Source organism: Phaseolus vulgaris, chromosome 8 (assembly GCF_000499845.2).
Source record: "Phaseolus vulgaris cultivar G19833 chromosome 8, P. vulgaris v2.0, whole genome shotgun sequence".
In the NCBI taxonomy this organism is placed as follows: Eukaryota; Viridiplantae; Streptophyta; class Magnoliopsida; order Fabales; family Fabaceae; genus Phaseolus; species Phaseolus vulgaris.
In genome coordinates this window covers 10,091,583-10,119,168 of record NC_023752.2, presented here as the reverse complement: position 1 = coordinate 10,119,168, position 27,586 = coordinate 10,091,583, and the positions used below count along the sequence as shown (strand labels likewise).

The window sequence follows — 27,586 nt, the reverse complement described above, 5'->3', positions numbered from 1 at the left end:
TTGTTTTTGTGAAACAACCGGTTATTTATATCAACAGTTATAAAATTTAAGCAAAAACAGATTTAAAGAGATAAGAGATAGAAAGATTCACACATGAAATTTATACTGGTTCACTCTTATCCAAGAGTTACATCCAGTCCCTAGAAAATCTCTGAGTATTCCACTAAGCAATCAAACATATTGATTACACAACACACACCAAAGTGGTGATCTTGAACCCTTCAAGAACACACATCACCTTTAGAAAACAACACCAAAATTCACAGAACAGTCTCTGGATCTGCACAACAACAGTTCTTACAGAAATACAATAGTCAAGAGAGAAAAGTAATGATAACACCTGGTACAATCACATATTGAATAGTAGAAGTATAATGCAATCCTATTCCACTCTTAGAAAGAATCCAAAGCTTTAAGCAATTTTGGAAAAACTTGATCTAAAGTATTCTCATGAATTAGTAACAACCAGGAGCGTAAAACAGATTATATATACTCCAATTAGTTGTTAAAAACATTTAATAGAAAAACCAAATCAATTTTAAAACAAACATAATAGATAAAATTAGTCTAACTGAATTTTGTTAAGGATTTTCAAAATCAACTGATTGAAAACACGAAACAGTTAGTTGAATTGGCTTGACAGCAAGGTCAACCAATTTTCAAGCTTTTTCAAATTCTTTTCAAAAATACTGAGTGTAAAACAACCGGTTGAAACGACAATTCAACAGGTTGATTTTTCACTTCCTTTAGAAAACATATCTTTTTTCAAAAGAACTTGAATCAAGCAACATTGGATCATATCTATGAGTGGATTTATAAATTCAAACTACACAAAACTCACACAAACAAACAACAACAAAGTCTTCAAGCAATCTTCTTGAATTTGAAGACATCAAAGTCCATGTTCAACAAAACTTTGAGCTTTGGATTTGAGCTTTGGATTGTCGTTTCAACAACTTTGAGCTTTACATCAAAGCCCGTGTAAACTTGGTTGATGAATACTTAAAAGTTTTGACCTATATGTAAATCATCAAGAATTTAACTATTGGTTGGTATAATCTTTATTGATAAAATCTCTTTATCATTGACAACATAATCATTAATCTTTGTATCGATGTTGATTAATATAGCCTCTTATTTTATGTCCACCATTAAGTATAAGAGGTTGCACTTCCTTACTTGTTCTCCAAGATTTAAACAAAGAAACAATGGTCAAATATATAACAAATAATGTGTAATAATATTATACATGCTCTACATTATTTTAGATTGAATTAATTCTATACGTGGATTTTCAAACATTAGTGAAATCACAAGTTTCCTTTTTGATAAAATAACACATTGGAAGTTGATTACACAAACCAAGTTTATTTGAACCAATTTGAAATTAATATAATTAACTTTTATGTACATACTTTGTGTGATTACTACTTTAATGCATACTAGATTTATCAGTTAATGATTAAGGAGTACAAAGTATTAGAAGATTTGGCACAATTTTAGTTTCATAGAATACAGATTAGGAAACTCAAACAATATAAGATATTGTGTAATACATCACATTTATATTAGTTATCATTAAAATTTATTCACAGAAAGATAATCTATTAAATTTTATACTAGTAGCCAAACTCATTCACGGCTCATCCATACCATTTGATAATTAGTATGGACTACTTGGTTTTGAAAGTAGATACTAATGTTCATCACACCCTTTTGAATCTTACAACTTTTGAGAAACAATAATTTTGTTTTTCGTTTTTGCCAACCTAAGACTTGTCTAACCCTTTATTTTCACAAACATGTCTGAAAACGAAATATTGAACAACATAAGCATTATATGTACAATCTCTGGAACGAGACTACACAAATATTTACTTTTGAATTATATCACAGGAGACCACACAAACGTGGTCTTGAGCAGAGATGTCTTCCATTAGCTTTGACAATTGCCATAACACCAGCAGTTATTCCAGCACAGAGTACAGAAGAAACATAGTGGTTTGGATTTCGGCCAGCTATAAAATAAACATAAAAAATAGGAAAATGAGAAAAAAAGAAGAAAAGGAAACTAAAACATCTCTTTATTCAGATGCAAGAAACACAATTGTATACCTTGCTGTAAAGTGAAGGTTGTTGCTGTCAAACCTCCAATTATCAAAGCTGATGCAACAGGGAGATACTGCATGTATACAGTTTTCCATAAAACATGTCAATGAAGTGTGATGCAATTATCTGTCCATAAAACGAATTTAAATTTACATGTGCTGAAATGGCTTGACAAGAATTTAGCAGTGTGTATTCTTTCCAAAATTAATTAGTACACAAGAATGTATAATGAAACAATCTGTTTTGTCATCAAATCATAACATAACTGCGCCAAGGGAAGATGATCATCTCATTTATGCCAATCGTACAAAAGCACCACACATGCCTTGTCATCTAGGCAGAAACAGCTACATGGATCAATCTCTATCACAATCCATATAAGCCAAAACATGATCTCCAAAAACTGAAACAACTTCTACATTATTCCATCCTTCTACCATTTGGGTGCTAGGCGAGATCATTGACATCCTAGATGACAAGGTCTCAACTGAAGCCAAATAGGATTATTTGATGAATAAGGGCAACTATGTTTCTTTTCAACCAGGTCAAGGTTGTCTTGTTTGCTTTGCAGGACGGGGAGTTGGTAGAAATAGAAAGATGAGGACCTGAAACTACTCACCGTTAGAGGTTCAAAGTTATTTGACTGGAAAGGAGAAGGAACGTTTCTGCTGACACTATAGTGACCGCTTATCAGATCCAAGGCATCCTGCAAAAGATATGGAACTTACTAAAGACTTTCTAAGATTGAATGCCCTCTAAGAATAATGCACAAAAATGAAGATTGCCTGCCGAATTCCATCATGGAAGTTATTCAAGTAATATCGGGAAAGCGCGCTCAGTCCATCTTTAATCATTCCAGTTATTGTTTGTTTCCCATATCTGCACATTATTTGCAGAATGTATCAGTACCACAGAAGGGAAACATAGCAACACAGGACTTTCAGAACCAAAAGTTCCATACCTAACTAAGTCGCCTTTTAGGGCATGAGTCCCAGCATACTCAAGGCTTATCTCATCACCTTGCTCTGCCCACACTAAAGTATATAGAGGTCAAATAAGTAGGGCAATGATATACAGAGAATGCAAGAACTATTCTGGAAACTCCTTACATATTCTAAATTTTCCATATTCCTCTTCGAACATTGAAATGCACTCAGAGGAAGTCAGCACTCCAATCCTCTGCAACTGAAGATTTAATGATTTCTGGGCCAGATAACACTACAAATAACATAAGGATAATCATATCAGAAATGGATTAAGAAAAGAACAAGTCTTAGCATTCACTAATTCCTATCAACAAACCTGAGTAACATTTGTTCGATCAAGGGAATCAATACAGTTTGCTCTGAAAAGTCCTCTTTGCTCCTCTAATACATTTCCTTGTCTATCTATCAAGAAGTATCTGCTCAGCTGAAATAGCAATAATTAAAAACCTGAATTATAGATTTGCCAGTATACCTGGATTGTGGCAACTAGCTATTGAATATATAAAACTTTATTTTTTTTTCCATTACCTTTGTTTTTCAAAATCCTCTGAGATTTCATCAAAGAGGATTTTCAGATTATCAAAGTTTGAGCTCCCACAATAGTGATGAAAATCAAAAGCAACATATCTGCATTAATTCATTACGTAAAAATATAACCTTAAAAGAGAAAGGAAACTAGGACAGAGAACACTCAAGAACAATGAAACAGTTTTAATACAGTCAAAGCAAACTTCATAATTTCATGGATATAAAACAAGTATATGCAGAAAAAAATTATGTTTAAATTATCACCCCGCGTGTTGCTGCTTTTGCATTTCAGCAGCATATGCTGCACTTAGTTGACCTTCTTCACCATGCTACAACAGGAAAATTAAAATGAATTTACTCAACATAATACACAAAAAGTAACAAGCACTTAAAAAGGGAATATTGGATATGATAACTGGCTGATGATTATTAATATCCGTAAGGACATAACCAAACTCAGCCAAACTTAAAAATTTGGAGCAGAGAAAAGGGTTACTGGAAAGAGAGAAAAAAATCTTTCGACTGGCAACAAATCTTAAAAATCAATTTATTGGTTTAAGTAGAAAGAGAGAAGAATGAAGCCATACTTTATCAGTAAGATCAAGTGCTACAATCTCTCCGTATCTTTGCATAAGATCATGGAAATGACGCTCCACAATCTTGGGCTGGAGTAGGAGTGGAAGGGGAAAAACAAAAAGAAACATTTATTAATTTAAGTCTCATGATAAAACTGTTAAATAGCAAGCAGAATTGAGAGGGTAAAAGTATACTGTTTCCTCATGACTAATAACCCTAAGGTGTGGTTTATAGCTAAGATCAACGATCTGCTCCCAAAGAATAGGAATTGAACCTCGAGCCTGTGAAACAATCAATTGGAGTACAAATCACAAATTGGGAGACTAAAAATATTGATATTTGTTTGTGTGTGTGAGAAAAGTGGAGCATCCCTGGGATGGAGAGGTTTTCAGTAGCCATTGCAGCCAAAAATAGCAAATTTTCACGTCCTACTGCAGTGCTAACATGATAGGGTTCAAAAACTCATTGTGCCCCCGAAACAACATTGTTTAGAAATATTTGGGCAAATTGTTAATCTCCCATTTTCTATGTTACCTGTATTTTAACCACAGTTCCAAGACCATCTTTTTTCCTGTGTTTCTGTCTTCCTTCATCCTTTAGACTTCCTAGTTCACTTTATGCTAATTTTTATCTATTTTGTTATGTTCTTTTTCTACCAATTTCATCATCATTCATTTTTTAATTCATTATGTTCTTGTTGCTCCAAGATTAATGGCGATTGTGTGTAAACTGTGGCTTATTATTTATCATGATTTTTTCAGAGTATTTATATGTGCAGTATAAATTATTTAGTTTGTATTTTAATAATTATAATAGCATTCATTCTGCTTTCCACTATAACAGCTTCAGAACTGGTTGCTATATGTAAATACACATACTTCTATTGGTATGAATACAAAAGCACTGTTAAATTACAGTTATTGGTTGATATTTAATTCCATTGGCTAACGATACCTAGAGGAAGTATGAAATCATTATCCCTACTCGAAACTAAGAAAATTTTAAAATCTCCAAATACACAAAACTATATTTGTAAAGCAAATAAAATAGTGAATCTATACATTCTGCACATTATATTACTTATTATCTATATTCAAAAATTTGAAACTTCATGAAAATACAGCATTCAAAGTCCTTCAGCATGTTTGACAATAGTACAAATTTTCAGAAACACTCACAACATGCTAGTTAAAGCAACATGTATAATAATACCTGCAAAAATGAGAACTTGAATTCTTCAGTTTCAAGCAACTGTTCGGTTTCAATAAAATTAGCAGTGTCACCTTCAAAGTTAGCTCCTCTTCTCCACATTCTTGTTCCTACATCAACATTATAATGAGTTTTTTCTAAAAACATAATAATCTCATTATAATAAGCTTTTTTGGACATTGTACCTAGACGCCGTGTACATCTCCTTGAAAATAATGTTACGATAGCATTTGAATCTTTTAGCTTTAGCTGTGCTCTTTGGAAGCTTAAGCCCAGTTAAGGGGGAACATAGCTGGCTTCTTAAACCAAACAAATGCCTACATTTTATCATATTATTGGCAATGACAGAATGCGGACACACACACACATAAAGAGAAATGGGGGAGGGAGAGGAATGGAAGCAGAGGCAATTTAAACTTCAGGATATTCCCTTGCACTATGGGCACGATGAATCTGTCAAGCTGCCATAAAAAAGATAGTTGTTAAGGAGACTACCTAATGATCATGCTAAGAATGAAAAAAGGGAAGTTCATTAAAACTTCAAACCCTTTTTCTTCATAAACAAAATATTTCCTTTTACTAGTGAAACTAAAAGTACTTTTACTTCATCATATATAGGAAGAACTGCCAAATAATCTAACCTTATGCTCAATAAGCTCTTCGAAAAGATGTTTGTTCCAGACAAATCGAGGATCAGCCTGAAATACGAGTAGAAAATCAGAACCTAAAACTTTCATCAAGTTTCTACTAATAATTTTTGTTGTAAATAGCAGATGATCAGGATAAAAAATATTCTCAATATCTCCATAGTATTTAGGAAAAAAATATCTTCAGAATCTTCCTATTTATTTCAGCATATTTTTATTTCCTTTTTTTAAAGGTTTTTGTTATTGCAAATAGAGATAATGAGAATGTAATTAGTGTAATTGATATCAATAAAATAATTCTTTATTTTCTTACATAGTTCAAGTATTGCATTAAACAGTACCAATGAGATCAAGATGCCTTTATTTGATCTTTCCTATTCTACAATTAAATGCATCGGAGAAATGGTCCAACAAAAGCATGATATAACATGTCGACTCCCCAAGGGTCAAGAAGCGTGGAAGAGTACTACAAAGAAATGGAGCTCATCCTAATGAAAGCCAAAATTGAGGAATCAATGAAAGCCAAATTGAGGAGTCAATGATGGAGGCAGCCACGACAAGGTTCATCCATGGCCTGAATAGGGATATTCAAGATGTGGTGGAACTTTATGACTACCACCACACCTTCGAAACCTAGTTCACCAAGCCACAAAGGTGGAGCTCCAACTTCAAAGAAGGGGGGAACACAAGAAGTCCTCTCATCTAAGAACTTTCCAACCTTGGAAATAAAGAGGTATGAAGGTAATCACTCTCCTTCTAAACCTTCTTCCCCATCATGTCCTTTAAATCATAAAAAGAAAGTCAACCCAGGCAAACCCAACTCCTCCTTCCATCAACATCATTATTCTTCTCAACCTTTTTGTAAGACTTATTCAACAAACCACCCTACTATTACTAGCTCTATTAAATGCATAAAAAACTATTCGATTATGAATTATCAGAATGTTGGAGAGGAAAGCCTCACTTTATGGAGATATCATATGAAGAAGTAAATTTCAAACCACTTAACAATGGATTTGATTACAATTATTCCCAGAAGATCAAGAAATATGTCAACTAACCTGCTTCCAGATTGGCTTACTTGTCCACCCATCTACTAACTTGCTTCTTCTCTGCAAGCTGGTGGACATGATAAATTACATTTTATGAAAATTTCAGCCTTGGTATGATATGAATAAGATATGACTTAGGGTCACAAACTTCTCCAAAAACCCTTATAGGAAAGAGAAATAAGAGAAAAAACTAAATAAGTTTCCCATAAACTAATTTGTAGAAGTTCTCATATAACTTATCTAAAATATAATTTTTAACTTGTGCAAAAACCTTATTTTAGCTTACGAAGAAACTTATTGTATTTTTTCTAGAAGCACTTCTATACATATTTGCCCAAATAATCCCTACGATGATAATAAACCAGCAATAAGTTAGTGATTCTTACTTTAATGTAATATCTGTTTCGTATGAATAGTACAAGCCTGGCATTGACTCCACTACTTTTAATAGGTTCACGAAGTAAGTCTCATCCTTTTTCTACAGAAAGGTAGTATACGAAAGATGTATCATGTATGTGGATCACATTTACAGAATTTTAATAATGCATGAATGATTTCTGACTTTATAAATCCTTACTTCTTGGGCAGTTGAATACCTCAAAGCATCATTACATGCAAGTACTCTCATGGACATCAAGCGATATACTGGAAAACCAAGGAAACTTCCAACTTCCTTCCGAGAGGTTATTACAACAGCATAAGTTCCTATGTCCATGCACAAAACATTGAGCCTAATTGAGTATAAAGGAAGTTATGTTGTCAGACTGAGTGTTTACTGAAAAAAATAATTGAGAGTTCATCTCAATTCTTTTTGCTTGCTCAACTTTTTTACTCCAAAGCAGATCAATGAACATGATTTACTCATGAAGAAGGTAACATATTAGACATGCATGCTTAAAAAGAAAGGTGAAAGAATAACAATTGTATGAACGAACGGCCTCTTTTACCAAAAAAGCATTCCTATGTACAAATATTGATGTGCAAACAGGATTAGATTTATTTCTTCCCTGGCCAACAAACATCTCAACCAAACAAAGATCATCAGAAGGAACAGGACTAGGTTTAGATGTTAATACCATCCAATCTAGAGGATCTTCACATGCAAAGGACAAATGAATCAATGTGACAACAAATGCAAATGCAAGTATACATAAAAATTCAACACGGTAAAGGACAAAAAATGTTCTCCAATTCAAAATAACCATGTTTTGCAAGACATATACAGTAGTGCCATTGCACGGTAAAATTTGTGGCCAAGAACATTGGGTCGCAGGCTTCTGGAACAGTTTCATTATATACGAACTCAAGATAAAAGTGTACAAGCATATCTACCTACAACCAATCTTATGGTTCCCACCACACCATAAATTGTAGATTTCCTCAATGGACTTCCAGAAAGTGTGTCACCTGCAAAAAAAAATAAAAAATCAGAACAGAAATAATTGCAACAAAATGATCAATTTCAAATACTCTTTTCATAATTTGCAATCTAGCATACATGGAGCTGAAACTAAATAAACAACAAAGATCCAACCAAACCAGAGAAGGTAGAAACAGTAACATTTGACAATAACTGATTCATAAATGTGCAAATGTTTATACTCAACATATAACACTACACATGGCACGATCTTCCCCCTTTTCCACAATGACAACCAACCAAACTAACATCCACCAACACACTAAATAAACACCATATCCACAATTAAACAATATATTCATAAAATTCCAAGCACCCTCAAAAAGGTTTCCACTTTCAAAATAACTGAACTTTCAAACTTATTTTCTCTGATCAACAAGCTGTAAACTTCATAGACATTTCCTGCATTTTTCTAAGCAACCAACCACTAAGTGAAGAAACTGAAGCTCAGAAAAGAAGATTACCATCATCAAGTAAATTGATGTTGCCATCGATACGGTTAATCAGGAAGCCCTGGTTGGGGGATAGACGTGATTTGATCACGAACTTGTCCTGAAACTCGAGCAGTTCCAGCTCATCGTAAAGCTTGAATCTTTCGAGTGAACCCGAAGAGGGTTCATTGTCCATTATCACAGAATTGCAGAAACAAGACAACCCCAGAAGGAATTTGGCTGGACAACGTTATTAAGACAATATTTTGCAATATGATGAGAAAGACACAGGGACCAAAATGAGCATTTCCTCTTCAACAACCAAGAACAATTTGGTGACTTTTTATAGTAAATTACTATCATACCCTCTCAATATTCGTAACCCAATATCTTATTCGTAAACCAGATGAACAAGTGACGTGTTGGATTTAGTTTATTACAAGATCTAATCATGCATTACCAATTAAGATAAAACAACCGATTAACAACTAATTATATTAATATTTTAAATATATTTATTCTATTTTTAGAATTGACTATTAACATTCACTACTATATTAAAACAAAGTTGTCAAATGATTTTGTTTTATGAATTGTCAAAAGTATTGTTGGTTTGTCAAATGTTTTTAAAGAAAACCTAATTCTTAACAAATAAATGTTTTCTAAAAAAACTGAACTTAACAAATAAAACAGAAAAAGAAGAATTAGCATACCTGAAAAGTTCTTAGGAAATAAGTTATTAATCCTAAAATTAATAAGCTATAATCTAATAATAATAAGAGGTATTATAAATTTACTGTTTTGCAGAATGGAAAATTATTAATAATACATACATTGTCTATGTAAAAAAATTTTATTGTTAAAAATCACACTGTGACTTTTATGTTAGTTATTTGAAAGGTTTTTTTTAATAAATTGATCATTCAAAATACCAATGGATATAAATAAATAAAAAATTATTGCTCTCAATAGATTAAGATTTTTTTTTTAATTATGTTCCATGTCACCTTGATTAAATTTTTAACAGTGTTTGGTGATTTTTTATTAGACCCTCATATTTGACACTATAAACAGTAAAAACATATATTTAACAAACAGATAAATTAATATTTTAATCTAAAATGTTATAATATTATTATGATGGATTGTTGAATAGTGTTAATCACTATGTACAGTGTGAATAAAACTTTTTTCTTTTTTATATATAAATTTCAAGTGCACAAGTAAGCAAATTGTGTAAACTTTAGAAAAGTAAACTAAATATCATATTGCATAGAAGTTCTATCAAAATTTACTTCTAAAGTATTAGTATTCATAACAATAAAACAGTCCTCTGATTTCCAACGAAATTCTTCTACAATTATTATCGACAATTATTCTTGTGAAGGATAATTTAATTTAATAGCATTTAGAATTTTCCTATAAAAAATATTGCTAACATGGATAGCATTTTTTTTATAACATTTATGTTTTTGGATTATTTTAAAAACATATAATTATAACATAAAATGTAGTTTTCTATATTGATTATAGTTATAACTTAGAAAATCAACTTTCCAGATCAATTATAAATACAACTAATTTCTACATTGATTGTAGTGTGATTAAAATGTCTTGTTTCTTTATAGCACCTGCAATTAAATTGGTCCTAGTTGGATGTAAAAAAAAGTAAAAAATTAAGCCATTTTAAAGTTTTTATGAACTACTATAATTTTTCTTGGTAATATACATATTTTTTAATATAATTAAGATAAATTAGTCTGATATTTTTTTTAAACATTCAAGAATGTTCATATAAGAATAAAAAAACTATGACATGTATGACAAATCACTTACACTAAAAGAAAATTATGAAATATAAAATTAATTTTAAAGACAAAAAAATATTATATTGATTAAATTATATATTATTTTAGAGACTAACAAAAATATTTGTATCTAATTTAGTTTTTATTATTGATAAATAGTTTTCAAATTGATATCTAATTAACTATCAAAGTTTTAGCTAGATATTATCAATGTTATGGTTATCAACTTCAGAATCTAAGTAACTGATAACTAAAACCTTGATTAGCTAATCAGATACAAATTTATAAACTATTTATCAATAATATAAACTTAGATAGCAGTAATTTTTTAGTCTTTAAAATAGTTTCTAATTTAATCAATATAGTATAATTTTTTTGTCTCCAAAATTTATTTCTATTTAATGATTTTCTAGTACAGTAATATATCTCACTTAGTAAATTAATTGCATACATGACCATAACAGATGCTTTAATAAACTTTTTTAAACCTTTTGTTTGATATTTTATTTCATCTTAGAGTTATTTTAAATGCATAAAACGTGTTCTTGTAAAAAATAGAGAAAAGAAAGAGATAAAATTGTATTGTATTCAAGTATGCATATGTGAGTGTATAAAGGAAGAATATAAAGGCACCCAAAACAATAAAATATGTAACTGATAAAAAAAATAGATATATCAATTACCTAGCATTTCCTTATGAACTTATGTTGAAATTAGGAATCACCATAAATTTAAGAAACATAGATGAAGATAGAGGTTTGGTTAATATGTCAATTAGCTGAAATCTTCTAGGAATATGAACAAGATGAGCTAGGCGTTGTTGCATCCAATTATGCACAAAAAGAGATCTAATTCAAAGTGTTGGAACTTGGATTGCATGACAGGATTAACAACCAGATGAACTGAATCAAGATTGTCAGAGTAAATGGTTGAAACAACTGAAACAATGCATAACTCTTGTAGGAGAGACGAAATCCAAACAATGTTACAACCAAGGTAAATGTAAAAACTTGTGGTAGACTTGCAATCATCCAAGTTTGAATCCCAATCAGCCTTACTGAAACCAATGCTGGATGAAGAGCTCAACTGTTTAATAAGTAGACCATGAGTAACCGTCCTTATAAGATAAGATTCACTTGATTGTTTTCTAATGATGCTCTTAAAGGTTATGCATGTACTGAGAAACTTTGTTGACATAGTAAATGTGTAAGGCACCAACGATAGATCTCTAAAGAGTGGGACCTTCAAAGGTTGTTGATCCACCTTAAATGAGATGTAGAAAGGTGACCATAGGTGATGGAGATCAAGCTCAAGAGAACATGGAGGCCAATCAACAAGATTAAGAAGAGGTAGAGGCACAAATGGAGGACGCCCATGGAGGTCAAAGCCCACCTCAAAGGCTTACAAGAAGCATGTTCAAAGCTTTAGGAGCTAGGGGACATTTATTTTCTCTTTTTGTAATTTCTTTAGTTGAAGGTGCTTAGAGGGAAACATTAGAAACCTCTATTGTTATAGCATCTTTTAGTCTTTAGTTAGGAGCTTTAGGGGGGGGGGGTGTTAGTAGATAGGTGTAGAAGTAGAATAGGAGGTGCCAAAGTGAAGGAAGGAGTCACACCTTCCTCATGCTTGGGTTTTGGCGCCGATTCTAGATGATTCTTAGGAGGGAATTTTTAAATTTGTGTTGCTTACATTTCAGCACCTTAGGCTATAAATAGAGGTGCTCTCTTTGTAAAATTCAGATTTGAATTTATCTAAAGAAACTATACTCAAAATTGGAGTGAGCATTGGAGAGCCTTTGAGCCTTCTTCTCTAGTCTTATCTTGAAGGATCCATGGTGTCCTCAAGTGGCGGCAGCACTCTCATCTAGGAGCAACCACACTTCTAGTGGCGAGATCATTCATCATTCATCCATCTTCATGAGCAATTCTCTTCTCCTTCCTTTCTTCTTTGTTAATTCCATGTCTTAGCTTGTTCCTTGTTGTTTTTGGTTCGGCAATTTCAGCTTAATTTTGTGTTGCTTCGGTTCTTTCATCATGCTTTGTTGTTCTTCATCTTTCTTCTTCATTTTCCAGCTTTTTGTTCGGTTCAATTTAATTTCCAGCATTCAAATTCAGTTTGCTTAACTTTTGTGCCTTTTTGTTCGGTTCAATTTGACAATAATTGGATCTTCTATATGAGTTTGTGTTTTGGCACTAGTTTTGGTGAGTTCTTGTTCATAGAACCTTGATCCATTTCTATGAGAAAGTGCCTAGCTCTTAACCAACTCAAGATGATTCCTAAGAATGTCAAGAATCATTCTAATTGTGCTAGTGGAATCACATCAATAGGAGTGGGTTAAGAATTTACATTTAACAAATGTGCTCTATAAAGAAGTTCTTCAATGTACTTTGTTTTGAAAAGATGGAAACTTATACCTCAATGCCAAAAAACTAGTATAAAGAACCAAGGTATTTCAAAATGAAAAGTTAGTTTAACAAAGAAATAAGAGTATGGATATCAAAGGAGGAATTCTCAGCTATTATAATATCATCAACGTATATTAAGAAAAAGATAGTAGAAGCATTAATAAAATGTGTAAACAAGAAATGATCGCTCTTGGTTGGAGAAAAATTGAAAGACATAAGAGCTTGACTGAGCTTATGGAACCATGAACGAAAGACTTTTTTGAGGCCATAAATAACTTTGTTAAGCTTGTGTACCTGATTAGGATTGGAAGAAATGAAAACAAGTGATTGTTGCATGTACCTAGTTTCTTCTAGGTCCTCTGGAAGAAACACATTGTTAATGTCAATTTGGTTTATTTTTTAGTTTGATGAAAAAGCACATGAAAGAATGATAGGAACAGTGGTAGGCTTAATCATTGGAATTAAAGTTTCATTATAACCAATCCCAACTTGCTGATGAAAATCCTTGGCAGTCTAGCTCTATACCTTTGAAAAGTGTCATCAACACTATATTTATTTTTGAACACCCATTACAGCCAATAACAGTGACACAAGAAGACAAATTGGTTAGATTCCAAAGTCTGGTTTTGAAAGAGAATTGTTTACAACTTATGTCTTACTTTTGTTATATAAATGTAGTAGGGAACCAACCACCTATCGTGGGGGTGAGGGTGATGATGTAGAAAAATAATAGTTACAATGTATTGAGATAATATCAAGCGCATAACAGAAAACTTAATTTGCTGCAAAATGCAATGTAGTCCTCAGTAGCTAGAACACGTAGGAATCAAACCAATATCGCACATAATATTGACTGATAAAATCTGAAGTGCATAACAAAAAAACTAGCATGATGAAAAGACAAAGTCAGATCTCAATATCTATAACACACAACAATCAAACTAATTCACTCAGAGAACCACTTGGAATGATTATTGTTCCTACAAGATCTAAACCCTGCAGAACACTTCCTCTTGTGATGATCTTCTCATCTTTTCGGCCTTTCGGTTAGTCTTCTTTCAGCTGGATCTCCTTTGGTTTGGACACGATGGGGGCAGTACCTGCGAAGACAATCCGACGATCAAGTCAGACCGAGAGCTAAGTACCAGAAGAGTGGAGAGTGAATGGTTACCTTGGGTGTTGTGTCTCTTCTGCTATTTATACTGCTCTAGATGGGCTATGGCTGCTATGCGCCTGCTTTAGGGTCCAAACGAAGACCCAATTGTGCCTTAACCGTGCTTATCACCTAAGTTGGCTTGTTTATACCTAATTACGTGTTTAGTTTTGCATCTTGTCGTCTAGTCGGCTTTGTCGTCTGGTCGGCCTTTCGGCCATCCAGTAGTACATATGCCCCCCAGGCTCGAGTGAGTTGGTATAAACGTAATGTAGAGTCGAATTGTCGTGAGTGTTCGCAGGCCGAGTGTGTTCGTGATTGCTCTGTTGTTGGATGTCGAGTGTGGTGAAAGACGTACGATAGATGTAATCTTTGGCCGAGAGGTTTTCTTTCGAACTCTCTTGGCCGAGAGGCCGAGAGGCCGAGAGACTTTTCTTTCGTACTCTCGGCAGGGATTCACTTGGGTGAATTCTTCCTTGGCCGAGAGGTTTTCTGCGAACTCTCTTGGCCGAGAGGTTTTTCTTTCGTACTCTCGGCGGGGATTCACTTAGGTGAATTCTTCCTTGGCCGAGAGGTTTTCTTTCAACTCTCTTGGCCGAGAGGTTTTTCTTTCGTACTCTCGGCAGAGATTCACTTGGGGTGGATTCTTCCTTGGCCGAGAGGTTTCCTGTGAACTCTCTTGGCCGAGAGGCCGAGAGGCTTTTCTTTCATACTCTCGGCAGGGATTCACTTGGGTGAATTCTTCCTTGACCGAGAGGTTTTCTTTCAACTCTCTTGGCCGAGAGGTTTTTCTGATGAGAATCAAAAAGATGTTGTTAATAGGAAGAATGGACAAGGGCCAAATCATTTAAAGTTCTTCTTATTAGTCTTTTTAAAAGATGAGGCCCAAGCCCAAAGCTCAAGCCCAAGAAGGAAAAAGCCCAAAGAAGCCCAAGGCCACGCATTAAATGAAAGAGCATCATTTGAATTAATTTTGTATAGTTGTAGGAGGTGTGAATATTAAATAAAAAGTGTGAATAGTTGGAGGGGGTGCAGACACATTTTAGGAGGTGCTGAAAATAGGAAGCGGGTCACACTTACTTCATGACTAGGTGGCACCAATTTGCATTTGAATTTGGAGGGAACTTTGAGTTTCATTTCAGCCCTCTTCTATTATAAATAGAGAGGTTAGGCTCTTGTAAATTCAGAATTGGATAATTGATATAAAGAAACTCTACTCATTTGGAGAGAGATTTGTGTGAGATTTGGATCTCCTTGCTTAGTCTCATCTTGTGAGCTTTTGGAGAGCTTCAAGTGGCGGCTTCCTTCACTCATCTTGGGACTCCATCACCAAGTGGCGTGAGCAACTCCAATTCCCATTCCAGCCGATCTTCAATCACCTAAGTCTCATTCCTTTCATCTCCATTTCTGTTTTCAATCGGTAGCCTAGAGTTCTTAAGTGTTCTTCATCTTTTCACCGTTTAATTTTGTGTTCATATGCTATTTCTTAAGTTTCTGTTCGGTGCTTTGTATTCTTGGTTCAATTTTGATTTGTAATCTTGTTCCATGGATTTTCACAAGGAGATAACACTCTTATTTGAGTCTGGAACATCATTTGCACGGCTATGTCTCCATTGATGATTCCTTAAGCTTCTTTGAGTCCAATTCTGTTTTCAGCATTCTGTTTTGTTCTTGTTTTCCTTTCAATTCTGCCAAGTGTTTGTGATAAGGACATGGTACTCATTGTAAAATGAGTTTGGCTTCTCTCTTGGATGGCATTATCCTCCATTGAGATGACCTTAAGTCTCCTTAATGTTGTGTGTCTTGTTAAAGTGTCAATCCAACTCATATCATTTTCTTTCGTACTCTATGCAGGGATTCACTTGGGGTGAATTCTTCCTTGGTCAAGAGGTTTCTTGCGAACTCTCTTGGCCGAGAGCCTTTTCTTTCATACTCTCGGCAGGGATTCACTTGGGTGAATTCTTCCTTGGCCGAGAGGTTTTTCTTTCCTACTTTCGGCAGGGATTCACTTGGGGTGAATTCTTCCTTGGCCAAGAGGTTTCTTGCGAACTCTCTTGGCCGAGAGGCTAAGAGGCTTTTCTTTCGTACTCTTGGCAGGGATTCACTTGGGTAAATTCTTCCTTGGTCGAGAGGTTTTCTTTCAACTCTCTTGACCGAGAGGCTGGGAGGCTTTCTTTCCTACTCTCGGCGGGATTCACTTAGGTGAATTCTTCCTTGGCCGAGAGATTATCTTTCAAACTCTCTTGGCCCAGAGGTTTTTCTTTCGTACTCTCGACAGGGATTCACTTGTGTGAATTCTTCCTTGTCCGAGAGGTTTTCTTTCAATTCTCTTGGTCGAGAGATTTTTCTTTCGTACTCTCGGCAGGGATTCACTTGGGTGAATTCTTCCTTGGCCGAGAGGTTTTCTTTCCTACTCTTTTGGCTGAGAGGGTTTTCTTTCGTACTCTCGGCAGGGATTCACTTGGGTGAATTCTACCTTGGCCGAGAGGTTTTCTTTCGAACTCTCTTGGCCTAGAGGCCGAGAGGTTTTCTTTCCTACTCTCGGCGGGGATTCACTTAGGTGAATTCTTCCTTGGCCAAGAGGTTTTCTTTCAACTCTCTTGGCCGAGAGGTTTTTCTTTCGTACTCTCGGCAGGGATTCACTTGGGTGAATTCTTCCTTGACCGAGAGGTTTTCTTTCAACTCTCTTGGCCGAGAGGTTTTCCTTTCGTACTCTCGGCAGGGATTCACTTGGGTGAATTCTTCCTTGGTCGAGAGGTTTCTTGCGAACTCTCTTGGCCGATAGGCATTTCTTTCTTACTCTCGGCAAGGATTCACTTGGGTGAATTCTTCCTTGGTCGAGAGGTTTTCTTTTGAACTCTTGGCCGAGAGGTTTTTCTTTCGTAATCTCGGCAGGGATTCACTTGGGTGAATTCTTCCTTGGTCGAGAGGTTTTCTTGCGAACTCTCTTGGCCAAGAGGTTTTTCTTTTGTACTCTCGACAGGGATTCACTTGGGTGAATTCTTCCTTGGCCGAGAGGTTTTCCTTCGGAGGAATTGATACGTAGCTGGTAAGTCTGATTTCATGAAATGTGGTGCCTCGTTAAAACCTTCTTCAATAAAAAATCCTTGGGAAAAAGGATTGAAGGTAGGAAAGAGTACACCCTTAATACATATTAGCTAAAATACATTTTCAAATGACTGGCTTCAACTGTTCTAGGCGGTATGCGCCGTTTTGAAGATTTTCTCTGACCTTGAAGGGTCCTTCCCAACTTGCATTGAACTTTCCTTCTGCTGGGACTTTGCGAGCTTCTCCTTTCATCCTCCACACCAGGTCTCCCTCTCGGCATTAAGGGCTTCTTTCATGACTCTCGACCTTTCGACCGTGAGGGGGTGTAACGGGTGAAACGCGATCCTTGGGAAAATCTCTAGGCTTCCCGAATTGTGTTTGTCTGCTCCTGTCACCCCTCCTCTCGGGTTCATCAGGTGCCTGAGCCTTGTTTCGAAATTCTTTCAATTCCTTCAGCTGCATGTATTTGGTGGCTTTTTGGCGCAACTCATCCAATGTCGTGGCCGGCTGCATGCATAAACTATCTGAAAATGGTCTCGGCTTTAGTGCAGTTACCATGTGGTGCGTCGCCACTTCGGGACTTAGGATCCGTATGTCCAAAGCCATCTTGCTAAATATGTCCATAAAGGCTCTCAACGACTCTGACTTCTCTTGTCGGATATTCACCAAGGCGATCGAAGTGAGGTGGTGTGGTCGGCTGGTAGTGAACTGAGCTCCGAACATAGTTGCAAGTGTGTCAAAACAATCTATGGACTGAGCCAGTAGTCGGGTGAACCAGCTTAAGGCTTCCCCCTTAAGAGAGGTGGGAAATATTCGGCACCATAGCGCGTCTTCTGTTGTGTGCAAGTCAACCTGGGTTAGGTGCACGTTCACATGTTCGTTTGGGTCTGTGGTTCCATCATATTTATCCAACGTGGGATTGTTCCAAGTTCCCGGCAAAGGAACTTCAAGGATGGTTTCGGTAAAGGGGCTTCTTCGGGGAGTCATGCCTAACGCGTTAGTTGAGGCCAGTCTGATATTTTCTTGATATGAACTCCTGACCTCATGTATATTCGTATTCGCGTTGTCCCCCGGGGGGATATCATCCACGACCTCCAGGATATCCGGCTTCTCAGCGAGCTTTTGTTTCATCCGGGCATTCTCCTTTCTCAAAGTTTCCATCTCCTCCTCACTCCTTCGCTTTACTCCTCTAATCTCTTCTTCGCTTTTTCTTTTTTAGCAACTCCATCTCCTTTTGTATCTTCAAGATCAATGCCATAGGGTCTGAGTAACTGGTTTCCTCTTGCGCATTCCTATCGTTGCCCGTCATGTTCCTCGTAGTTACCATGTGGGTATTTCGTGGGGTTTCCTTCTCGGTCCCACGGTGGGCGCCAAAATGTTCCTACAAGATCTAAACCATGTAGAACACTTTCTCTTGTGATTATCTTCTCGTCTTTTCGGCCTTTCGGTTAGTCTTCTTTCAGCTGGATCTCCTTTGGTTTGGACATGATGGGGGGAGTACCTGCGAAGACACTCCGACGATCAAGTCAGACCGAGAGCTAAGTACCAGAAGAGTGGGGAGTGAATGGTTACCTTGGGTGTTGTGTCTCTTCTGCTATTTATACTGCTCTAGATGGACTATGGCTGCTATGGGCCTGCTTTAGGGTCCAAACGAAGGCCCAATTGTGCCTTAACCGTGCTTATCACCTAAGTTGGCTTGTTTATACCTAATTACGTGTTTAGCTTTGCATCTTGTCGTCTAGTCGGCTTTGTCATCTGGTCGGCCTTTCGGCCATCCGAAATGTTCCTACAAGATCTAAACCCTGTAGAAAACTTTCTCTTGTGATTATCTTCTCGTCTTTTCAGTCTTTCGGTTAGTCTTCTTTCAGCTGGATCTCCTTTGGTTTGGACACGATGGGGGGAGTACCTGCGAAGACACTCCGACGATCAAGTCAGACCGAGAGCTAAGTACCAGAAAAGTTGGGAGTGAATGGTTACCTTGGGTGTTGTGTCTCTTCTACTATTTATACTGCTCTAGATGGGCTATGGCTGCTATGAGCCTGCTTTAGGGTCCAAACGAAGGCCCAATTGTGCCTTAACCGTGCTTATCACCTAAGTTGGCTTGTTTTTACCTAATTACGTGTTTATGTTTGCATCTTGTCGTCTAGTCGGCTTTATCGTCTGGTCGGCCTTTCGACCGTCCGGTATTACAATTACAATTGATTTTGAAGCAATACACAACAAAAGAAGACATATCATGATTATCCATCTTACCTCGAAGATCTGGATGATTTGTAACTGCAAAATAATTTTCTTTAAAAATTTAAACAATCATGAAAATGCATCAATTATGTCATCCAAATGCAAGAGCAAGCAAAGACTGGATATACCTAGTAAATATTTTTGTTGAACAAAAGAAAAAAAAAGGCATGAATGTATTTTGAAAGTTAAGTTCTTTTTGGAGAGTGTATTTTTTTAATACAAAATTGAAGGTGGGTTAGCTTTTGCATGATGTGGAAGCTCTTTTGAACATGTATATTTTTTTATAAATGGATTTGACTACTCTAAATACTTTATTGTTAATATTTTTTTCAATTAAAAGAATTTCATATATTAACTTAAAACAATTATCGTCCATCACTCAATATAAAAACATTTTGGTTGTTACACTTTAACTCACATCTTAGATCTAATTTATGCAATAAACTTAATAGTGTTAGACAAGTGGAAAACGCATTAAAAAAAATATTTTGACAAAAATAAATAAATAACATCTAATTGACAACTTATTATAATAATATAATAATATTTTAAATTAAAAAATAAATTAGAATATTAATTATTAAGATATTTAGAGAATGTTTTTTTAGTGTGAACCTATCACCATCCTAAAAAATTAAATTAAAATTAAATTTTACATTAAGTAGATGTATTTGTTAACATTAGTGATACCGGACGATAGCGTTGTGCCCCTAGACGATAGGTTTCTCTGTTTCGTCTGACGGTTGTTTCCTCTTTTAGTATACGATAGCCTTTTGTGTTAGATAGACGTTTCGTTTTGTTTTGTGTTGTTGTAGGTGCTTGACACGTGTGCTACGTGTTTCTCTATTTCGTGTGACGCCTGTTTTGGCTCATGCAGCCTCGGCTATATGTCTCTGCGCTGCATCTGTCTTCAATCAAATCAATTTCTCTGTTTTCTATCACTGTTCTCTGCTTTCGCTGCGCTCCTATCTAACTTACATGGTTAAAATAGAGTTTTTAAGATCACCAACTTTATTTTATAGTGAAAATTTACATCACTAGTAGAAGAAATTTGAGAATCAAATCCACGTGAAAAATGGGCGGAATTCGGGACTTATGAAATGTGCCAACTTTATATTATTTATTCCATCTTAAATTGGTGGCAAATATGTTAAATTCAAGCCTTAATTCAGAAGTACTTTCAAAATACTCGACAACCTCTACTTTTTATAGTTGGACAATAACTTACATTGATCAAAATATAATTTAACATCATAAACCCATAAACCATGTTTTATTCATTCAAGTAGCACAAATTGCAAAGTATGAACTCCAAAAGAGAAAGATCTTGCATGGTTATTTTATGTGGCATTATGCAGTTGAGTATCGTGTGACAAGACATTCTTCTCAATTTCTTTGATCTTTGAGTCCATAGGCTTCCCTTTAAGAAAATTTGAGTACCATTCAGCAGAGAGCTTAGGTTGCCTCCTTAAGTTTGGATCATTCATATCAATGTAATATAGGCCATAACTTATCTCAAATCCACCCACTAACTCGAATGCATCCATGAAGGACCATACAAAGTAACCTTTTATATTTAATCCACTCCTTTAGATGTGTCAAGAATGAAACAATAATAAACAAAAATCAGCTTTCACGAAACAACCATGCACCCGTTTAACTTGGCTTCAAAATGAAAATCAAAGTAAAAGTACCTTAGAGCATGAACCAAACTTCCAATGTATCCTTGCAAGAACTTCACCCTCGACCAGTCCTTTAATGATGAATTATGAGGTGTTTGTTGGCCTGAAAAAATAAAAAGACTTACCATACAACTATATAGTAGGATGCTGAATATGACAATGACAATAAAAAAGAAACATGGAAGTTTTGAATGATGATTTCAAGAGAAAGATAATGGACATGTTTGTCCACGGGTAATGTAGACAATCCACATTTTTTATAAAACCACATTATAATTCAAAATACTATTATTTTAATATTTTTCATATCATTTAATTTTAAATTTATCATTTATTATATATATTTATTTCTAAATCCATCACATCAAAAATTGTTTCCAACTCATGGTTGTCAAAGTATATTTTTTCTTTGTACACAACTTTTCACACAGGCCATCATAAGATGTGATCGTAGCCACAACTTACAACCTTCAATACAATACTATGTCATGAATAGAAAAATCAACGTACCATTTTCATGTATGTATATTGGTATATTTCCATAAGCTTTCTTTATTGAGTGTAGCACCCCTAGGAAAATATCAGGAGTAATTGGTACCTATAACAACCAGCTGGGTTAGTGGAAAATTTTTCATATTCTTAAAAAAAATAGAAATACATAAAGGAAGCCCCGTGTTCATTCTATGTTACCTCATCTGGAGCTGTGTCCTCTCCACGAACTCCTACAATCAGACAAATAACAATTAGCTATTTCAGTTCCACAAACATTGGAAGGTTTGCTAAACAATTCTCAAGCAATGGCAATTTAAAATATTAAAATTTAAACAGGATTTGTTTGATGACATGAACTATGCTATGGATTCATGATGAGATTTATATGTTAATATTTGTGTTTGTAGAGACACAAGATTGCATACAGAAGAAATTCCATCAGGGTGAGTGACCGAAGGTCTACAAAAAGTATTAGCAAAGTCAGGAAGGACAAGACATATTGATTGTTAATCAAATTTTCTGTCCCAAAATATAAATATTTAACTTATAAATTCAATTATCCAAAGGAAAAAGAAAAATCACAACTATTGACAGACGAACCCTTTAGAACCACAGTTGCTGAAAATCAAATAGCAAGTAATGAAGTAAACTTCCTTGCATGAGAATTTGTTAAGGATGAGAAGCCACAGAATAAATAAATATTTATACATGAGTAACTGGTTGAACCTCGATATAGAATTTGTTATGCAATTAAATTTGGTCAGGGAAAAGGCTTATATCATACTTTCAGTTTCCATTGCTATATCTGCTATGAAATCTCTATCCTCCTTTTCCAGGTTGCCAGGATTGTTTTTAACATAAAATGAGAAGTAAAAGTTTACTCCTAAGAAGTCAATTGAGTTCCTGATCAAATTTGATTCCTTCTTGGTGAAGGAAGGAAGCCTTGAGCCAGCATTCTTTCTCATTGTATCAGGGTAATCTCCGAATGCAATAGGATCCATAAACCTGCAATAAGATCATAGACAAAAAGTCCACTGTAGAAATTAATGTATAAATTAAAAGCTATGCCACTTTTTTGATTGGGAAAAATGTCGGATTTTTATAAAAATCCTTTACTGCCACCTTGTATGAAATGTAAAATTATTCACGACATTTAGAAATGACCCAAGAGTTTAATCATTGTCAACACATTCTTTATAGCTTAACTTACATGCAAGGCAAAGTGGTGTGTGTGCCATCATGATATAAGTTTTAGGGACTGTTACACAAAGGAAAACATTTGAGCATATAGAAATCTTGTTTCCTCATTTAGTAGTTTATTTGTTTATTTTGAAGATCTAGACTTGGTTCTTTGCAATCCCAACATGCAAATTTGTTGATGTCAACAGGTATTAGAAAGAAGTATCGTGACTATATTGTTACTTACCACCCAATATTGAAGTCTCGGGCCCTCTGAGCAGCCCTTATATCATCCGTAGAGTTAGTTTTTGGAAGATAACCAAAAGAAATTATATTTAACCCAATAATGCCATGCTGCATGGCCTGCATCCAAAAGAGATTGTTGACTGAATAAATAAAATGATGATTAACCATTTCAAAATGACATGATGATGATCATCATCATCTTTAATGATATCCTTCCTGATTATGGTTCAAAATGCCATATAGTAGAGTGGTACATTTGTTAGACAATTTTTACCTGGTATTTCTTCCTATACAGCCTAGCAGCTGAAGCATGTGCCAACAGTATATGATGGGCTGCCAAATATGGTTCAGTTGAGGAATTTCCTTTGGAGCAGTTAAATAAAGAAGAGGGAGAACACCGCTGAGGTGGTGAGATTCCTACATCATAGCCAAAAATTGCATATGCATTGGCCTCATTCACTGTAGTCCAATGCTTAACTCTGTCACCAAATTCTCTAAAGCACACATCCGCGTATGCTGTGAAGTCTTCCCTATAAGCATACACATATAAATATGTTAATCACAACAAAAACCATAGCTCAATTTTATAACTGATGTATTTGTGATGATCTCTATCTAGGACAATTAGAGATTTGAAGTTTGGGAACCATACACAACTCTTCGACTAAGCCATCCTTCATATTCATCCTCCAATGTTTGCGGTAAGTCAAAATGGAGCAGCGTAACATGTGGCTGGATTCCTACAAGATGAGGAATTCAACGAAAATAAATATATATAACTTGGAAGAACCTTTCTAAGGCGTTAATCAAAATTTATTCTAGTCTTCACAACCATGGCTTATCAGTTCATTGATGAGGTTGTTATAATACTGTAGACCCTTGGGATTCACTCGTCCTTTTCCATCTGGTAATACATGAAAACAACAGCATGGAAATAACAGTTTGATCAATTGGAGTCAAAAGTCTATTGCGCCTAAACAAAATCAATTCCGTATGTTTGATACACACGTATATAAAACTTTTATTATTTTAGAAAGTGATTTAAGAATGTTCCTAACAATATTTTGAGTGATAACCTGGAATAAGCCTTGACCATGATATGGAAAATCTGTAGGCTTCTAAGCCCATGTCGGCCATGAGCTGAACATCTTCCTGTAGAAAAATCAATGTATGATATTAGCTCAGAACAGAGAACAAAGTTTTTCAGGTGAATTTAAAGCCAGTGGTATATATACATATAAGATGCATCCTGTGTGCATGCCTGCATATATACCAAAATTTCTTTTGGTTCTCTTGAGAGTGACAGACCTTATATTTGTGATAATGATCACACGCAACATCTCCATCACCTACATTCTCATTCACTGAAAATATATTTTGATAATCAATTATTTGAACAAAAGAATAGCATTAAACACTGGAAAGAAAAATTGATGTCAGGAAATGTGAATAGAAGATACTAACCATTTGTAGCATGAGCGAAGGTGTCCCATATGCTTGGCTTCCTGCCATCTTCATTCGCTGCACCTTCAACCTTTCATATATATGTATACATGGTTTAAGACATAATCAGAAGCAGAAAGAAAAGTGTAGGTAGGACAATGAAGTGTGTAGTAGTGAATGGCGATAGATGAAAAGGAATAATGAGAGAGAGTGAAAGATGAACCTGGTAAGCTGAGGTTGATGCACCAAACACAAATTCTGGAGGGAATTCATCTCTGCGCAAGGCATGAACAGCAGGGAAAAGCGCTACGAATAATATTTGTAGAAGAGCAAACACCTTCACCATCAACTGCATAGTGTGTGCTTTTGCTTTTCGTTGTGTATGCTTTGGAAGAGACAAATTCAGCAACATTTATCCTTCTTTTTTCTCTGCGCTACTTCATTTATAAGTAAATTAGCCCTTGGAGAAAGTTGATAGTGGTCAGACACAACTTGATTGAAAGTAAAGAAAATTTCCTATAACTATATATCAAATTAGTATAAAATTTAAAATGAAAAGTAACTTAAATAATAATAATAAAAATGATAAGGTTTAATAGTATTTTCTATTAATACTTTTTTAATTTGGTTTCACTACTTTTAATATTATCAATTTAATTTCATTTTTTTTAAATCAAATTAATATAATATTTTTATGAAATTGATAAATAATATGTTATCAGTCAAAATTGCAAAAATTAACACATGAAACAAATAAAAATTGTTACATATTATAGCAAAATCTGTCAAACTTAAATTTGATAGAAGAAATTAAAAACATTTAAATTACAATGAAATTAATTTTTTTTATCTAAATAGTGAAAGCGAAAAAGCTATTAAACCTAATAATAATAATAAATAGTTAAGTTTATAAGCATTTACAACATAATAATAAATGTCACAAATAATTTTCTAAGACAAGTTTAGAACTAACATGAAGGAAATTATACTTTCAACAAAATAATGTTATTTATTTTATGACCCTTAAATCATAATGTAACGTGATCCTGTAGCAGGGATCCCAGATTCTGGGGAAAGAAAACAATTTATGGTTAATTGAATATAGACGTTGGAACTGTGTTGTACCACTGTTATTATTATTTTTTAAATTGGCGCAAGCACGTTATAATTTGCTTGCCCTTAATAAATTGAGAAACCTATATGATAAGTTTTGTATAATAGAATAAGGCAATAAGCAACAAAAGAAATTGGCAAACATGTATAATCATTAGAGTACGAGTAATAGAACAAGGCACGATGGTGGAAGACCTCTAACATAACTTTGGTCAAATTAGTGGAACATGTTCGTGCGATACACGTTATAAACAATTATAATCATATTATAATTTACAGATTTAAAAGCGTTATAATATTATGTAAAAAAAATAATCGTAAAAGTTTTTTGAATACGCCTACACAGAGAGAAATGGTCAAACAAAAACTGTCTCTGAATGAGTTGAAAAGAAAATTTGCAGAAGAAAAATGTTTAGGGTGAAGATAGATGCATAAGAAACAAATTCCCAAAATACTTGTGCGTACTTACAGTGTGATTGATTCTGGTGTTGTGTGAGGATTCGAAGGCGCCGATCTGCGAGAGAGAAATGAAATGGAATCCTTGGAAGTTGCGAAGAAAGGTGGAGAAGTTGAAGTCGCAAAGAGAAACCTACCTTTTTCTTTCAGCTTTAGACGTACCTACTACTGTCGCCACCTGCGCAGAAGCTTTTGACTTGTGGCCATGGTTGGACTTTATACAGCCACCTTCGACGACAAGGAGATACTCATCACTGCAACACCAACAAAGAGCAGTAGAAGAAAAGTCTTCCCTGATATCAATAACCTTTCTCGCGACAAGAGCAACCATCACCGTCACCACGATGAGAAGACGAAGGAAAAAAACATAGTAGGAATATGCGTAGCGTAGGCGTAGAAGAGATTGATGGCAAGACTACTAGAATCTTCGATTAGGTTTTTTCAAAATCAAAATGCTAAGATGGAGGCAAATAAACCTTCAATAGAGAACATTTTATGTATTTTGTGCATAAAACTACTCATAGAGAGCACAGGAAAAAGTTTTGTTAAGACTGCACTAGTAAATAATACTATTCAACAACCCTTTGTAATAATTTATTTGTTTGCTAGTGTATTATTAGTGTACCATTCAACAACCCTTTATAATAATTTATTTGTTTGTTATGAGTATATTCTTACTGTGTGCGCAGTGTGAAGGTATCAGGGTCATAAAAACCAACGTAAAATGCATTAATAATAATTCATTATAAATACACATTTATTTTGTACTGTACTCCACCAGACAGATTTTGGATTCAAAGATATGCCAACATGGAATTTTACTATACTCACTAGCCCATCAAATGAAGGCAGAATTTCTCAACACCTTGAAAATTTGGTTTTAACATCTTTATAAATTTTAAATCACTCAAGGCATAACATACTTTTTAAATAATATTAGTTGCACCCGTACTTTAGAACCTTTTTTCTAACGCCAACATTTTCATTCTTATTCAATTTTCATTCTTCTTCAACTTGCAAGCGTATGTCAAAGAAGTTACATCATTTGATATATTTTAGTTTACATATGATAAATTCACACTTATTTCAGGGTTCGAGTCTTTTGTAATTAAATTTTTTTTTACAACATTGCAGAAATTCTCTCAAGAAAATAATTATTGTTGCACTTGCAATAGTTTCATGCAATGAACTATTATTGCAACCTAAAACAAATTTTGAACCATGGGAATCAAAAGTTTCTTCTAGAGTCAGAAGATATATTCTTTTTTTACTCCATTTTTACACCTTATTGATTTATTTTTTTTCTGGATTTTGTAGCTTCTGGATTGTACAATAAACGAACAAAAACACAGAGTCAAAAGA

The 27,586-nt window shown here is 34.6% G+C and overlaps 3 protein-coding genes across 10 annotated transcripts; all 3 read right to left on the bottom strand.

Annotated features, from left to right (window-relative positions):
- Positions 1-1,584: 1,584 nt before the first annotated feature.
- On the bottom strand, positions 1,585-9,287 carry LOC137823414 (phosphoinositide phosphatase SAC8). Its single transcript, XM_068628533.1, has 20 exons — positions 8,992-9,287; positions 8,440-8,514; positions 7,685-7,812; positions 7,494-7,585; positions 7,117-7,174; positions 6,050-6,106; positions 5,826-5,869; positions 5,594-5,664; positions 5,412-5,518; positions 4,394-4,480; positions 4,211-4,288; positions 3,888-3,952; positions 3,624-3,722; positions 3,412-3,511; positions 3,219-3,327; positions 3,071-3,143; positions 2,895-2,988; positions 2,729-2,815; positions 2,116-2,182; positions 1,585-2,018 (listed from the first exon to the last, which is right to left on the bottom strand). Exons 1-20 carry the CDS (start codon positions 9,152-9,154, stop codon positions 1,891-1,893), a joined length of 1,782 nt encoding a protein of 593 aa, XP_068484634.1. The 5' UTR covers positions 9,155-9,287; the 3' UTR covers positions 1,585-1,890.
- An 8,364-nt stretch (positions 9,288-17,651) lies between these two features.
- LOC137824546 (uncharacterized) lies at positions 17,652-18,533 on the bottom strand. Its single transcript, XM_068630208.1, has one exon. The coding sequence runs from the start codon at positions 18,531-18,533 to the stop codon at positions 17,652-17,654; it is 882 nt and encodes a 293-aa protein (XP_068486309.1).
- A 2,266-nt stretch (positions 18,534-20,799) lies between these two features.
- LOC137825500 (beta-glucosidase 11-like) lies at positions 20,800-26,838 on the bottom strand. 8 transcript variants are annotated; one of them, XM_068631179.1, is made up of 15 exons: positions 26,362-26,838; positions 26,238-26,282; positions 24,879-25,092; positions 24,677-24,746; positions 24,521-24,576; positions 24,289-24,364; positions 24,045-24,116; positions 23,865-23,952; positions 23,487-23,742; positions 23,214-23,329; positions 22,572-22,792; positions 21,986-22,017; positions 21,806-21,893; positions 21,308-21,398; positions 20,800-21,200 (listed from the first exon to the last, which is right to left on the bottom strand). In XM_068631179.1, exons 3-15 carry the CDS (start codon positions 25,065-25,067, stop codon positions 20,954-20,956), a joined length of 1,602 nt encoding a protein of 533 aa, XP_068487280.1. In that variant the 5' UTR covers positions 25,068-25,092; positions 26,238-26,282; positions 26,362-26,838; the 3' UTR covers positions 20,800-20,953. The 8 variants fall into 8 exon arrangements, with proteins under 8 accessions (XP_068487280.1, XP_068487282.1, XP_068487275.1 ...); XM_068631181.1 differs by having other exon boundaries at positions 26,387-26,834; XM_068631174.1 differs by having other exon boundaries at positions 24,879-25,089; positions 26,362-26,782.
- Positions 26,839-27,586: the final 748 nt, after the last annotated feature.